The 12710-nt window shown below is 56.2% G+C and overlaps 3 protein-coding genes across 4 annotated transcripts in view; 1 reads left to right on the forward strand and 2 right to left on the reverse strand.

The window, feature by feature from the left end:
• Positions 1 to 7062, forward strand: part of KCP (kielin cysteine rich BMP regulator) — a 39304-nt gene extending 32242 nt beyond the window's left edge. Inside the window, exons 43-51 of the mRNA XM_086690666.1 lie at positions 884 to 970; positions 1047 to 1208; positions 2282 to 2349; positions 2656 to 2759; positions 4334 to 4395; positions 4706 to 5854; positions 5957 to 6046; positions 6291 to 6382; positions 6513 to 7062. Of these exons, the coding sequence (XP_086546792.1) occupies positions 884 to 970; positions 1047 to 1208; positions 2282 to 2349; positions 2656 to 2759; positions 4334 to 4395; positions 4706 to 5854; positions 5957 to 6046; positions 6291 to 6382; positions 6513 to 6612 (1914 nt within the window). The 3' untranslated portion in view covers positions 6613 to 7062. The remainder of the gene's footprint in view (positions 1 to 883; positions 971 to 1046; positions 1209 to 2281; positions 2350 to 2655; positions 2760 to 4333; positions 4396 to 4705; positions 5855 to 5956; positions 6047 to 6290; positions 6383 to 6512) is intronic.
• SPMIP1 (sperm microtubule inner protein 1) lies at positions 6742 to 9324 on the reverse strand. 2 transcript variants are annotated; one of them, XR_015245057.1, is made up of 2 exons: positions 8155 to 9324; positions 6742 to 6910 (listed from the first exon to the last, which is right to left on the reverse strand). XR_015245057.1 is itself a non-coding variant. In XM_025930036.2 (2 exons), exons 1-2 carry the CDS (start codon positions 9042 to 9044, stop codon positions 6801 to 6803), a joined length of 678 nt encoding a protein of 225 aa, XP_025785821.2. In that variant the 5' UTR covers positions 9045 to 9324; the 3' UTR covers positions 6742 to 6800. The 2 variants fall into 2 exon arrangements, 1 of the variants encoding a protein (XP_025785821.2); XM_025930036.2 differs by having other exon boundaries at positions 8477 to 9324.
• A 134-nt stretch (positions 9325 to 9458) lies between these two features.
• ATP6V1F (ATPase H+ transporting V1 subunit F) lies at positions 9459 to 12588 on the reverse strand. Its single transcript, XM_025929534.2, has 2 exons — positions 12335 to 12588; positions 9459 to 9931 (listed from the first exon to the last, which is right to left on the reverse strand). The coding sequence occupies exons 1-2, from the start codon at positions 12490 to 12492 to the stop codon at positions 9730 to 9732; spliced, it is 360 nt and encodes a 119-aa protein (XP_025785319.1). The 5' UTR covers positions 12493 to 12588; the 3' UTR covers positions 9459 to 9729.
• Positions 12589 to 12710: the final 122 nt, after the last annotated feature.

Below are 12710 nucleotides of genomic sequence, written 5' to 3' on the forward strand. Positions count from 1 at the left end.
TGTACAAACCGTGTCCTCGCCTGATGCATCTCGCGTGTTGTGAGGAGTAAACAGAGTGACCTGTGGCCAGCACTTTGCACGTGGACAGCTTGGAACAAGCCCTTGGGAAGTGCTCACCGTCGCCCGGCCCGTGGCTGCTTGCGCCTGGGACCATGTTTCCCCCAAGCCTGTTTATCACGGCCATTTGCCTCCAGATGAGGGGGACGTTGCCACATGTTAGCTAGGGCAGTTTACTGTCTAGGCTGTTTTCTAATCTGTAAAATTGGGATAACGATAGCACCTACTTCTCGGAGTTGCTTCAAGGACGGGTTACTTGTATGTAGCATTTTGTTTCCTGCAGATAGTAAGCTGTTGGTAGCCGCTGTTCGTATTGGGCAAATTACGTGTGGATATAATGCAGTTGCAAGCTTCACATGTATACGTAAAACACGTACCCGGTCAGGATTGCAAACAAGCATATGCAGACACCTCTCCCTCACACTGCCATCCCCCACAGCCAGGAAACCCATATCGGAGGCGGGCCAAAGTCTCTGTGAGACTTGGCTGGGTCCGGGCCCTGGCTCAGATGTCAGGTCCCTGCATTATTGAGCTCAGGAGCCTTTGTCTCCTCCTCATTCCTGGTCCTCCCTTCTCCACGCTCCAGCAGCAGAGGAGAGGAGGGAGGGGACATCTGCCCTGGCTCCCCAACCCCATGGAACAGGCAGCCGCCCCTGGCGGCCGAGGGCTCCCTTGTAGCCAAAAGCAGGCCTTAGCTCTATACCAGCACCTCTTTAGATGCCCTGCGGGCCTGGGCCCACTCCAGGCTGCGCTGCAGCAGGTGAGGGAGGTGGGGCATTGTCTCCAAAGGGCACGGTGGAGGCCTGATGCCATCTTGTCCCCCCAGGTGCAAGAGAGTCGGGCCTGTCCCTCGGGACTGGAGCTGCCCGCTGTGTTGCTGGAGATGGAGCGGAGCCGGCGGGCCCAGGAACAGGTAGGGGCTGGCCGAGGGGCATGGCAGAGGGCAGTGTGGGCACCCCTTCATGCTCTGGCAATGCGTCTTTTTGTAGCTCCTGTGGGACTTGGAGCTGCTGACTGGGGCGGGGCTGGGCCTCTTCTGGCCCCCCCGGGCCCAGTTCTGCGGTCTGAGGGACCCGGCCCAGTGTGCATGGAGCCAGCGCAGCAAGCCCCGTGGTAGGATGGGTAGGGGGCCCGAGCAGCCGAACAGCTGGGTGAGCAGGGGCATGGCTGAAGGCAAGGGGGTCAGTGTGACATCAGGGTGATTGTGGTGGGGAGGAAGGTGAATGGGGTGTGGGCTTTGGGCACATATGGACCTGGGTTGGGTCTCTGTTTTGATGCTCCCCGTGGACTGTAAGCCTCTGTTTTCTTAGCTGCAAAATGGGGATGATAGTAGATCTTACTCAGAGGGAGCACCAGTGAACTCATCCATGGAAAGGGTTTAGTGGCACCCAGGACCTGTTAACTACATACAGGCTATTATCATGCTGCAATTAACAACTATCTGCGTCAAATCAACTGCATGGTGACATCTAGAAGCTTTTTTTTTTTAATTTTTTTAATGTCTATTTATTTTTGAGAGAGAGAGAGAGACAGACAGACAGAGTGTGAGTAGGGGAGAGGCAGAGAGAGAGAGAGGGAGACACAGATTCTGAAGCAGGCTCCAGGCTCCGAGCTGTCAGCACAGAGCCTGACGCGGGACTTGAACTCACAAACTGTGAGATCATGACCTGAGTCGAAGTTGGACACTTAACTGACTGAGCCACCCAGGCACCCCTAGAAGCCTTTAGACACGGCTGCAGCGTGGGAGGAACGCAAGCCTGGCATGGCTCCTGAGGGCAGAGGCACTGATGCCTAGCCCGGGGTGCACGGACCTTTCCCTTCAGGGCTGGTGGCTGGGCTGACCCGTCTAGGAGGGAGGGTGCTATGGTGACTGGGAACTAGGACCGTGCCTCCTAGTCTGATTCCCAGTCACCAGTTGTCCAAGGCACTCTGGGCAAGTTGACGGCCATCTCTGAGAGCCAAGGCATCCTCAGCTGTAGCAAGAGGGGGTGTTCATGGTGACTGCTAAGGAAGTGTCCAGCTGACGTTGTTGGTCACGACTGCGGTCTCATCTGAAGGCTCGAGTGGGCAGCAGAGCTCCATTTCCTCACAAGGAGGGGAAGAGGACAGGGTCATACATGGGCCTGGATACCAGGAGGAGGGATCATTGGGGGCCACCTTAAAGGCTGCCTACCACACCGGGGAATGATGCCTTGTGGACTAGGGCACCCTCCAAACTTTCCAGAGTTCCAGGCCATGCCCATTGCCTCAGGCTGGGGACTCCCTGAGCCAGAACCATCAGCTTCCTGAGGGGTGAGTCTTTCTCTTGGGAAATCCTGTTTGTTTCGTGTTGCCACACAAAAGGGCCAAGCACTGGACCCTTTTTCCTATCTCCTTCCACGGCCCTGCCTAGCATCTCTTTCTTGTGCCCAAGGCTCATCCTGGGGCCCCCACAGCCCCTGGAAAGGGTGACCCCGAGTTCCAGCTGCTGGGATCCAGTGGTGGGTGCAGGGGCTAGGAGAGGCTGCCCTGCACTGGGGTGGCAGGCAGGCTTCCTCCCCCTTCCAGAGCCCATGGGCCGTGGGAGGTGTATCTGAAACAGCCTCTGTACTCCCGCAGGGGGCAGGCGGTAGTCCCATCATCAGCCCTGGATCTGGGTGAAGCTGCGAGTCACAGAGACCCAAGGCGGGCGAGCCCTGCTCTGCCTGCAGAGTCCACACCTGGTACGCGGACACCTTGGCCGGGCGGCCAGACTAGAGCTGGAGGAGGTGGGAAGTCCTCACCCCAAGTGCCAGGATTCCAGTCCCTTCCTCACTCATTCTTTGTCTCATACTTTATATTGGGTGCCAGGAGCACCCAGGGACAACAAGCAGGTTTTATTTTATGTCCTAGTTCCACCTGGTTGGTAGCAGCTGTCCCAGGCACAGGGTCCAGGAGGATTCTGAAGCTAAACTGGGGGGGGGGGGGGGGGCGGGGGGCAGAGCGCGCTGGGAAGGACTGTTCACGGCGGCCTAGGGAGGGGGGAACGGAACAGCAGCTCCTGCCCCTGCGTCCTACCCAACACCCAGAACATACAGAGCACAAGAGAGACTCGGCCCCATTGCTTGGTCCTGTCACTGAGGAGATCACAGCCTAGCGAGAGCGTGCCAGTAAACAGGCAGTTCGAATTCTATGAGATGGACGCTGTGAACCCTGGGCCTATTAATTTAAGTGGAACAGACTCTCCAGTTATTTGTTAAATTAGCCTAGCGTAGCCATAAGCCTTTAATTGTTCCGTCGTGCGCGTGAGAGAAGAGCAAAGTGCCAATGCTTGTTTTTCTGACTGACGGAAAGTTTTACAAATAGGGGGTCTCTTGGGGAAACAGAGATACCAATGACAACATTATAACCAGAGAAATAAACTGTCAAGTAAGACAACAAATCAAACTGTGAGGGGACAGGTTTTGGGGGTTATGTTCCCTGTTCATGGCAATGATTTCTGCAGGCTTGGGAGCCTGGTCACAGACTCCTCTGCTCAAAAATTCTTCAAAAGACATTTCTTTTCACAGAGAACATGCCCATTTGGTTACTGTTATGCAATGTGGATGTGTGAATATTCATAAAGATGGAATAGACTTGTGAAAGTTCTCCATTTAGGACCTTACGAAATCAAGTTCTTTTAACTACTTTTATGGAGGCAGGATGACTCTCCTTCCTCCACAGCTGCAAGGGAGCAGTGACATTTCATTTCTTTTTTTAGATGTCTTTTGTTAATTATGAAACTTGCAGTTTTTAGGCCAGGCTCCAGCCTAAAATTTCATTTCTTGAGTTTCATTTGATTTCACTGTCAGCAACCAAGAAAGAGCTACAGAGGGTTTTTCTTAATAATAGTCAAATAAGGCGTATACAGTAGGTTTCTTTATGGGCCTACGCGGGCCCACCAGGATGAAGGGGGGTGTTCTTATGAGGGCCTGACAAGCTGGCCAACAGACCCTTCCTGCCCCGAAGCATCCTCTGGTGGTTTTGGGGACAGGGGTGTGCAGATTCTTCTAAGGTGTCCTGCCTCAGCTGGGAGGATGAGGAAGATGTGGTCGGCTGCTGGCAGGCAAATCCGACAAGCAGGCACATGACAGGCAACGTGAAGACTAGTGGACCCATGAACTGTCATAGCCTTGGAGTTCAAACATCAGTCCTCAGGGCATCCCCTTCTCTCGTGTGCTGGCGACTCCCTAGGCTTCCTGGTTCCAGCTCAGGTGGAATGTCTGTGAGGGGCTGGGGCATGAGCAGAGGGTTCCCGACATTAGTCTTTCTCCCTCAGGCTGCCTACAAGAGCTGAACCCCACCACCAGCTTTGGGGACCCAGGAAGTTCTGAGTTCAAGGTGAAAGAGTCAAAGTGCCCTGGGCAAGGGCCCTCTTGGATTGGGAAGAGCAGGGGTGGGGTCTGCCTGGGAGGAGCCTACTGGGGGGAGGTGGTCCTACCTCCTATAGCCAGGGGGAAGAAGGGACCGCCACTGAAGTACCTTTTACACAACATAAAATAAGTTTAATGAATTCAGGAATCAGGCGAGGGCTGTAATGGAAGTGAGGCCCACTAGGACAGCCACTGAGGTCTCCAGGGTCCCTTGGGGGAAGTGGGCCTGGCACGGGGATTCCCTCACAAGCCTGGGCCCAAATGCTCTTGCTTCCCAGAACCTGGCCCAGAGGGCAGAGAGGAGACAAGCAGGACCCACAACCCAGAGGCCCTGTCAACAGCCATCCGTGAATGTAGGCGGTCGAAAGCTCACTCAGGGAGCCCCAAGGCTCTGGGGCCTGCCCTCCCGGGGCCTGCCAGAACCCCAGGTTCCCCTAGAGGGGCTGGGCTGGAGCCTGGGCCGGGAGAGAGCAGAACTTCAGAAACTGCTGAGGATCGAGATTCCTCAGAGGCAGAGAGAGGGGGACCCTCAGGAGCAGAAAGAAGAGAGCCCCCAGGGTCAGAGAGGGGAAGCCCCCCGGGGGGAGAGCAAAGAAGTTCCTTCCAGACACAGAGAGAAGACACACCAGGGTCAGAGTGCAGAGGCCACTCAGGCTCTGAGGGAGGAGGTCTCTGAGTATCCCAGGTGTGAGGCTCCCCAGAGTGAGAGGAGAGAGTCTCCTCAAGGTCAAAGAGGAAATAGCCCTAAGTGTCAGAGAACGGAGGTTCTCCAGGAGCCACAAGACCCGGAAATGAAGACCCTTCAGACTTCCCCAGGCCCTAACCGGGAGGTGGCTGAGGGAGAGGTGCCTACACAACCCCCGGAGGAAGGCGGCTCCCTGGGAATTTCTAGGGTTCTCTGTAGGTCCCTGGGAGAACAGATGCCACAGCAAAGGGGTAGGGAGAGCCCTGGCTCCGGGGAAAGGGCCGCCCAGCGGCGAGAGTCAGCACCGGGCGCGGGAGAGCAGAGGGCCTCCGGGGAGCGGGTACGGACTCCCCTTCCACCCCCGAGGCCCCCGACCCGGCCGCTGCTCCCAAGCCCAGGGGCCGAGACGCTAGAGGCCCCAAGCACTGGGAGCTCGGGGCAGCAGGAGCGCCCCGCAGCTCCCCGGGGGCACCCAGGGCTGGTGCCCGACCCGCACGGGATTCAGGACCGGGAAGGAAGCCCAGGCCCGGCGGAGCAGGTGCCGGGCGCCGGCGGGGAGCCGAGGGGCGACGCGGAGGCCCCCGAGGCCTCGAAGGCCGCGTGGCCCTGGCCCCCGGGCAGGGAGAAGGCGTCGGCGGGCGTGAGCGCGGTGCAGCAGGAGACCGCTCTGCAGCGGCTGCTGGAGCTGCACCGCGCGGCCAGGCGCCGGCGGCGGCAGGATCGCGAGCAGCAGCGGCTCCGGGTGCGTATCCACACCTGCCTGCCGGCTTGAGGCAGGCGGGGCCCGCCGAGGACCGGCCGGCCGGCCGCTGACAGCCGTCTCCCCCCCCCCCCCCCCCCCCAGGTCTTGGAATGCCTCCGCATTGCCAGGAACCGCCACTGCCGGGTGCACCCTCTGGGGCCCCCACCCAGCCCAGCTCAGCTCCAGCCACAGGCAAGGCTCCCAGAAGGCGGTGGCGTCACCACTATCTGGGCCAGGGCGGGGGGAACGCGGGGATGGGGGAGGGGAGGGCTGGGTCCGAGCTGGGCGCGCCTCCTGGATGCCTTTGGAATGCACACTTGCACTGACCCCGACAGAGGGCGGGAGGGGGGGCGTCAGTCCGGGTGCTGCCCCCTGCTGGCTCCATCAAGCCCGCGGGGTCCGAGGCCGGGGCGCTCAGCGCTCTGCACCGCCCCAGGAGGACGCGGCGGGGCAGCGGCGAGCCCTGCGGCAGCAGCTGCAACAAGTGCATCGGGAGAGGACCCGGCGGCTGCGGGCCCTCGGGGCCAGGTGAGGGGGAGGATGGGGAGGCTTATGGGGCGATCTTCCTCGAGAGGAAGAGAGAGGGAGAGCGAGAGGGAGAGCGAGCGAGATGGTTCTCTTTCTCGGACATCTGGAATAACCGGCCACTCTCTTTCAGGAACACCCAGAACTTCCAGCAGCTACTGTGGCCTCGCACTGAGGACCCTTTGCCAGGAGAGGAGCCCTCGCCCTTCGCAGCCCCATCTAGTCATTGCTGAATCCTCAAAGGGATGATTAAAGAGATGAGGATTAAAGAAAAAGCAAGTGCAGGTTAGAGGGAGTTCCAAGAAAGGCCCCGAACGCTGCCTCGGGGCCTGGGAGGGCCAGAAACACACACAGCAGCTCAGTCCCACTAGAAGGCGTGTTATTTCGTCTTCCCTCCCCTAACTCCACTGCCCGGCCAAGGTCAGAGAGCCAGGTCCCGGGGGTCAAGCAGTGCGAAGGCCCCATTCTTTCGGAAGAATGATTCGATGCGGCACATCTTACAGGAGACCAGTTCTTGCTTCACCGGGGGGCCTGGGAAAAAATGTCAGAGGCCAGGAATGATGGGTCCTGGGAAAGGGAACTTGGCCAGAGCATGGGAGCCCTGCCTTCCTAGCCCTAGGAATCTGCCTGTATTGTATCCACTTTGTATCCTTTGTGAAGGAATAAAAAGTGCTTCTGAGGAATGGGAGCTGTGGGCAAAGGAAGGAGCTGGCTGGGTGCCCAGATCAGCAGTGAGGGCAGAACCAGCCAGTCAGCCATGTGCCATTACTTCCCCCACCTCAGGGTCCTCTGCAGAGTGGGTGGTGGGACACCCAGCACTGCTTATCATAGGGACAGAGCTAAACGTCTCTGGGAGAGACAGGGCTTCCTTCTACCTCCTGTTCCCCTGGGACTTGCTTCCTGCTTTTGTTGGAAAACTCTTTCCTCTCCCTTTAGCACCCTGGGGAAAGTGGGGGGAATTTTTTAGGCAAAACGTCAACTGTGTTTATCCCAACCATCTACCTGTGGATGGCATTCAAGCCTGTGGAGAAAAACCCATGACTTTGTAGTCTCACTTGAAATTCATGACCACAAATAGCAAAGGGACGGACGCGGCGTCACCCAGCAATCCTGCAACACTCCCCGGTGTAGTCCCTTTCCCATGCCATAACTTCATCTCCCACTACACCGCTGTCTCCTCACTCTCTTCCCTGATGAGAAAAAGCCTCCCAGAAAAAGCAGACTCAGTCCAGATGGATAGCCTTCCCACCAAAACCGTCTCCCCTACCCTTCTCTCTGCCCCTGGCCTCTCCTGTCAGATTCCAGCATCTGGAGATCCCTGGAGAAGCTTGTCCCACCTCAGGCTTTAAATAGCACCTATATTCTGCTGCCCCCCCCAATGTGCACTTCAGCTCCGACCTCACTCCGGAGGGGGGACTTCCGTACACAGCCACTGCATTGGCACCTCCAGCATGGCCGGGGCTGATCTGTCTTCACACCCCCTCCAGCCCTGCTCCTCTGTCTTCCCTGTCCAGCTGCTTGAGCCAAACACCTGCGCTTCGCCATGGCTTTCTTTCTCCTTCTGTCATTCAATCCATCAGTAGGCTTCAGGGATTCTTCCTCCAAAACATAGCCTGAATCTACCTCAGCTCTACTGCTAATCACCCTAGCCCAAGCCATCATCCTCCCTGCCAGGATAACTCAAAATAGATGCAGACCTCATCTGCCAGAGCGGATTCTGTCTCTGAAAAAGCCATTACTTACAGAACAGTTAGTATCCTATCAGTACCATTCACCTGCTTAAAACTCTCCACGGCTTCCTCTCCCACTTGGGTTCCTCCATCGTGTCACTTAGCTTCCAGCCCTTAGGTCGGTCCTCCGAGACCCATCTAAAACGTCTCATGCCCCCTGCCCCTCTCTCCCATCACTCCCTAGTCTCGTCATGGAACCTGTCCTTCTCAGATGTTTCCTTTGTCTTATGTTTACGGCCTGGACCCCCCGCGAGAATGGACACCCCCATCCGTGTGTCTTGTGTGCCTAGGGCCGACAGCATGGCTTGGCTCATGGCAGGAGCTCCGTGTTTGTGAAGTGAATATTCTCTGGGAGGTTGGGGCTCACCCAGCTGCCAGCCGTATATGAAGTTGGTGGTGATGGGGAAGAGGTAGCGCATCTCTGGCACGTCCAGTTTTCGGGTGTTGAGGTAGCGGTAGCGCCCCTGGAAGTCGTGGGAGATGCCTTCGTACAGCAGGGCCCGGGTGGCAGGCAGTACCGGATACATTTCGGACTGAATGGGCGTCTCCAGGGGAGGGCCGGGGGTCTTGGAAGGCACCGCTTTGGGGGCAGGTGGGGGCGAGAGTGGGGCTTTGGGGTGCAGGGTGGGCAGCGCGAGGGGTAGGCGGGCTGCAGCCTTAGCCTTCTGCTTGGCCTTCACCGTCGACCCGTACTTGCGGTGCCATTCACAGCGAAACATCTTCTCCCTCAGATATTCCTCCTTCCAGAAGTTCTGCTGCAGCGTATCCATGTTGAGTTGCCGCGACATGGTAGCAAGGGCAGGAGAGGTAGCAGGGTGGCTGCAGCTGAGGGGTGAACACAGGAGGCAGAGTCCTTCGGACAGCAGGTGGCTGCCACGGACAGTCACCCGGCAACCAGGCCTCACCTCACATAGGGCCAGGGTTCTATTTGCCATGCCCTTAGCAGACCACAAGCAGACCTTGATCCACAGGCAGCCTCAGGCCAGGGCCCGCCGGAGAAAGGCCTGGATATCCAAACCTCTTGCGGGATCCGGGCTCAGTCTCGTATCACAGGCCTTTAGGTTTCCTGTGTTTCTGCTTCCAGCCCCTTGGGGTCAGGTCCCCTCCCAGCCCAATAGAGACTGAAGTGGGGGAGCCAGAGGCCTGGACACAAGCCTCCTCCCGCTCCTCCCCACCAGAGCTGGTCACTTGATTCAGAGGACCCATCCCTGAGTTATGACCTCCTGGAACAATCTTCCTGGTGCAACTCTTCTATGCCTATATCTTTGGCAGAAGCTTTTCCAGCCCTGCCAGTCGAATCTCCCCAACAGCCTCATCCCACGCGTGTCCTTTCTAGCACCCAGCCTCAGTTTGGAGAGAAACAATAACGTTACTTTAATTTAACATCAACAATGACACCGTGTAACAGCACAGGGAAGAGGTGGTGGAGAGAAGACACTCAGGCTTCCTGTTCCCTAACCAGCCTTGGCTTTAATGGCAGAGCCCCAGCAACCTGGAAGCAGCTCACCTAGCCTCTTAATGGAGTGGGCAGGGGCACGGGAATTGGAAATCAGAGGCTCAAAACTCACAGAAGGACTGAGGGCAAGCCTGGGGAGGAGCTGCCTGGCTGTAGGGAGGGCCCTAGCGCAGGTCTTCGGCTGTGAACATGCCCCGGGCCCGGCGCAGGATGGAGTCCTTGGCAGCATCATAGGGGTGCTCCTTGGACGGGATCTCCAGGACGGCTGGGATGGAGCGCTGGTGGGCGTCGAGCGCGTGCCGCACCATCTCTGCGATGTACTGGTTGATGAGGATAATGCCGATGTCATCCCGGTTTAGAAACTGCCTGTTGGGAGAAATGAGAAGGGAGCCCACTCCGAGGTGGTGAGGCCGGGTGGCGGAGGCAAATGTGCTTGACCCAGCGAGTGCAGAGGCCAAGGGCAAAGGTTGCTAGACCGAACTCTCTCCATTCTAACCAGAACCAACTTCACTCAAAATCTAGGAGCCCTGGCTGTCAGGGGTAACTTCCACCTCCCCTGCTTGGAAGGCTCCCAAGTGAGCTGGTGCTGAAGATTAGGGCACAGGCTGATGTGACCTGTACGCTGCGTTTGTGGGAAAAAGAGAGAGGATAAGTATATGTCTGTCCATAGTATGTACATTTAAAAAAGCAGGAAGATAAGGAATTAAGTGCTTCCAGGGGCAGAGAAGGGAGGTAAGGAAGTGGAAATAGATGGGGGTAGGAGTGAGACTTCTCAATATGTATACCTTTGAAATATTAATTTGCAAACCACACGAATACCTTAACTTTTCAAAGGAAAACAATTTCTTTAAAGGGGCTGATGAGACCACTAAAGGCCTTAAGGTCTATGCTGAAGTTTGGCATGAGCTAAGAATACAACATAGGAAGAGGAAAATCATCCTTTCCCCACAGAGAGGACCTAGCACTGGGATCTTCCTTTCTTGTAATCACCCAGGCATTAATATATTAAAAACGACTGGGACGCCTGGATAGCTTAGTCAGTTAAGCAACCGATTCTCGGTTTCAGTTCAGGTCATGATCTCACAGTTTGTGGGATGGAGCCCTGTGTTGTGCTCTGTGCTGACACTGCAGGGCCTGCTTGGGATCCTCTCTCTCTCTCTCTCTCTCTCTGTCTCCCTCCCTCCCTCCCCTGCTCACACACTGAGCTCCCTCTCTCTCAAAATAAATAAACATTAAAAAAATATATATCTATATATAAAACTATTTTTGCTGAGCACTTGCCCTGTGCCAGGCACAAGGGCCAGTTAGACTTGATGACTGATCTCTGGGTCCCTTTGGATGGAAACATGGAATGGTCTTGGAGTAAAATCTGTCCTTCTCCTATGACAACTTGGGTCACTTTACCAGAATGCTTAGAGATCAGGCCAGTTCAGGGCCTATCATCCCCAGGCAGCAGGATCCAGTCTCAGCCAGCAGCTCAAGGCTGGACTGTTTAGGGGAAAACAGGTGAGAGTGGTTTGTTCCTAAGACTTGGCAACAGGGGCCTTAGAGAAGGGGTGAGAAAGCACAGGGGGCTGGCATCCTCGTTTCAAGTCACCAGGACACCTCCTGAGTTAAGGGACATGCCCACATCCACACTATGAAGCTATCACTCTTGACCCAGAGTAGGAAATGAGGATTTCAAATGCAAGGTCTTTTTGCTAAATTCACTTATTCTGGTGGCTTTTTAAAAAGATTCTTTAAAAACAGTTTTTTTTTTTAATTTTATTTTTGAGAGGGAGAGAGAGAGAGAAAACGAACAAGTCGGGGAAGGGCAGAGAGCGAGGGAAACAAAATCTGAAGCAGGCTCCAGACTCTGAACTGTCAGCACAGAGCTCCATGTGGGGCTCGAACACACGAACCGGGAGATCATGACCTGAGCCGAAGTCGGACGCTCAATTGACTAAGCCACCCAGGCACAACCCCCCCCCTTTTTTTTAATTTCATTTATTTTTGAGAGAGAGAGAGAGAGACAGAGTGCAAGTCGGGGAGGGGAAAAGATTCTTATATTCTCTGTACTGATCATGCCATAAGCACATGAAGTTTTTCGTCTTTTGATTAAAAAAAAAAAAGGCAAGGTCTTAGCACAAAGTAGGATACAGTCCTAATATTCTGCAGGCTATGCTCAGGACAATGGGAAATTCCAAGACTGAAGAGTGTGGACCTGGCTTAAGAGAGTTGGGCCTAGGGTTCAAATCTCCACTCCCTCTCTTCCAAATGGTGTGACTTTGGAATGTGCCTTAACCTCTCTGAGCTTTAGTTTTCCCACTTGTACGTGGGAATAATAACCCCTACCTTACAGGATGATTGTGAGCCTCTGAAGGGCATGAAAATACAAGAAACCCCGACCCCACTGCCTAGGTGTTCGCTCAGTGTGTGGTTCCTTTAGGGGTCAACTCCCAAAAGAGCTGAGGCAGGTCCCAGGGGCCGGTTGGGCCGAGGGGCGGCGCCTGTCACGAGCTCTGTTCCCCTTCTTTCCTGACACACAGTCATATGAGGGATGAGCTCGTGGACCTGACATAACCCGGGTCCCCCGGAGTGCAGAAAGAGAACTTGGGGCACAGAGGCCTCCCCCGGAAGGGCGGCCGGACCGACTTCCTTGACCCTCGAGGGCAGGGTCTGGAAGCCCCTCTCAGGCCCCGACTGCCGGGTCTCCGAGCTGCCCCCACCTATTCCCCTCGCTCCGACCCGAAGCAGAGGGACCCATTCAGGCCTCACGGGCTACCGTACCGGAAAGTGTCTTCGATCTCATTGATGGTTGTATCCTTCTCCACCACCAGGAAATTAGGGTGGCGGTTCTTGTTAAGCTCCCCTATGCCGCCCAGGAGGAAGCCAGTAACTGTGTCCTCGTCTCCGATCACCGCAATTAGCTTCCCCCTACCCGCCATTCTCACAGACAGGTAGAGCTCAGTAGAGACAGCCTGAAGTCCCCGAAGCCCCACCCCCGCAGTGCGCCGCCTTTTCAAGCGCACCTCCACCCTTTAGACATGCGCAGCTCACCACTCCGCCTCCGGGACATGCGTATTAATAGAAAACACGGCCTCAATCTGAATACGCCTGCGCCGTAAAGAGAGGCCGGAACCTGGGGACTACGAGTCCCAGAAGG

Source organism: Puma concolor, chromosome A2, assembly GCF_028749965.1.
Source record: "Puma concolor isolate L17-30 chromosome A2, mPumCon1.1.hap2, whole genome shotgun sequence".
Taxonomy (NCBI): Eukaryota; Metazoa; Chordata; class Mammalia; order Carnivora; family Felidae; genus Puma; species Puma concolor.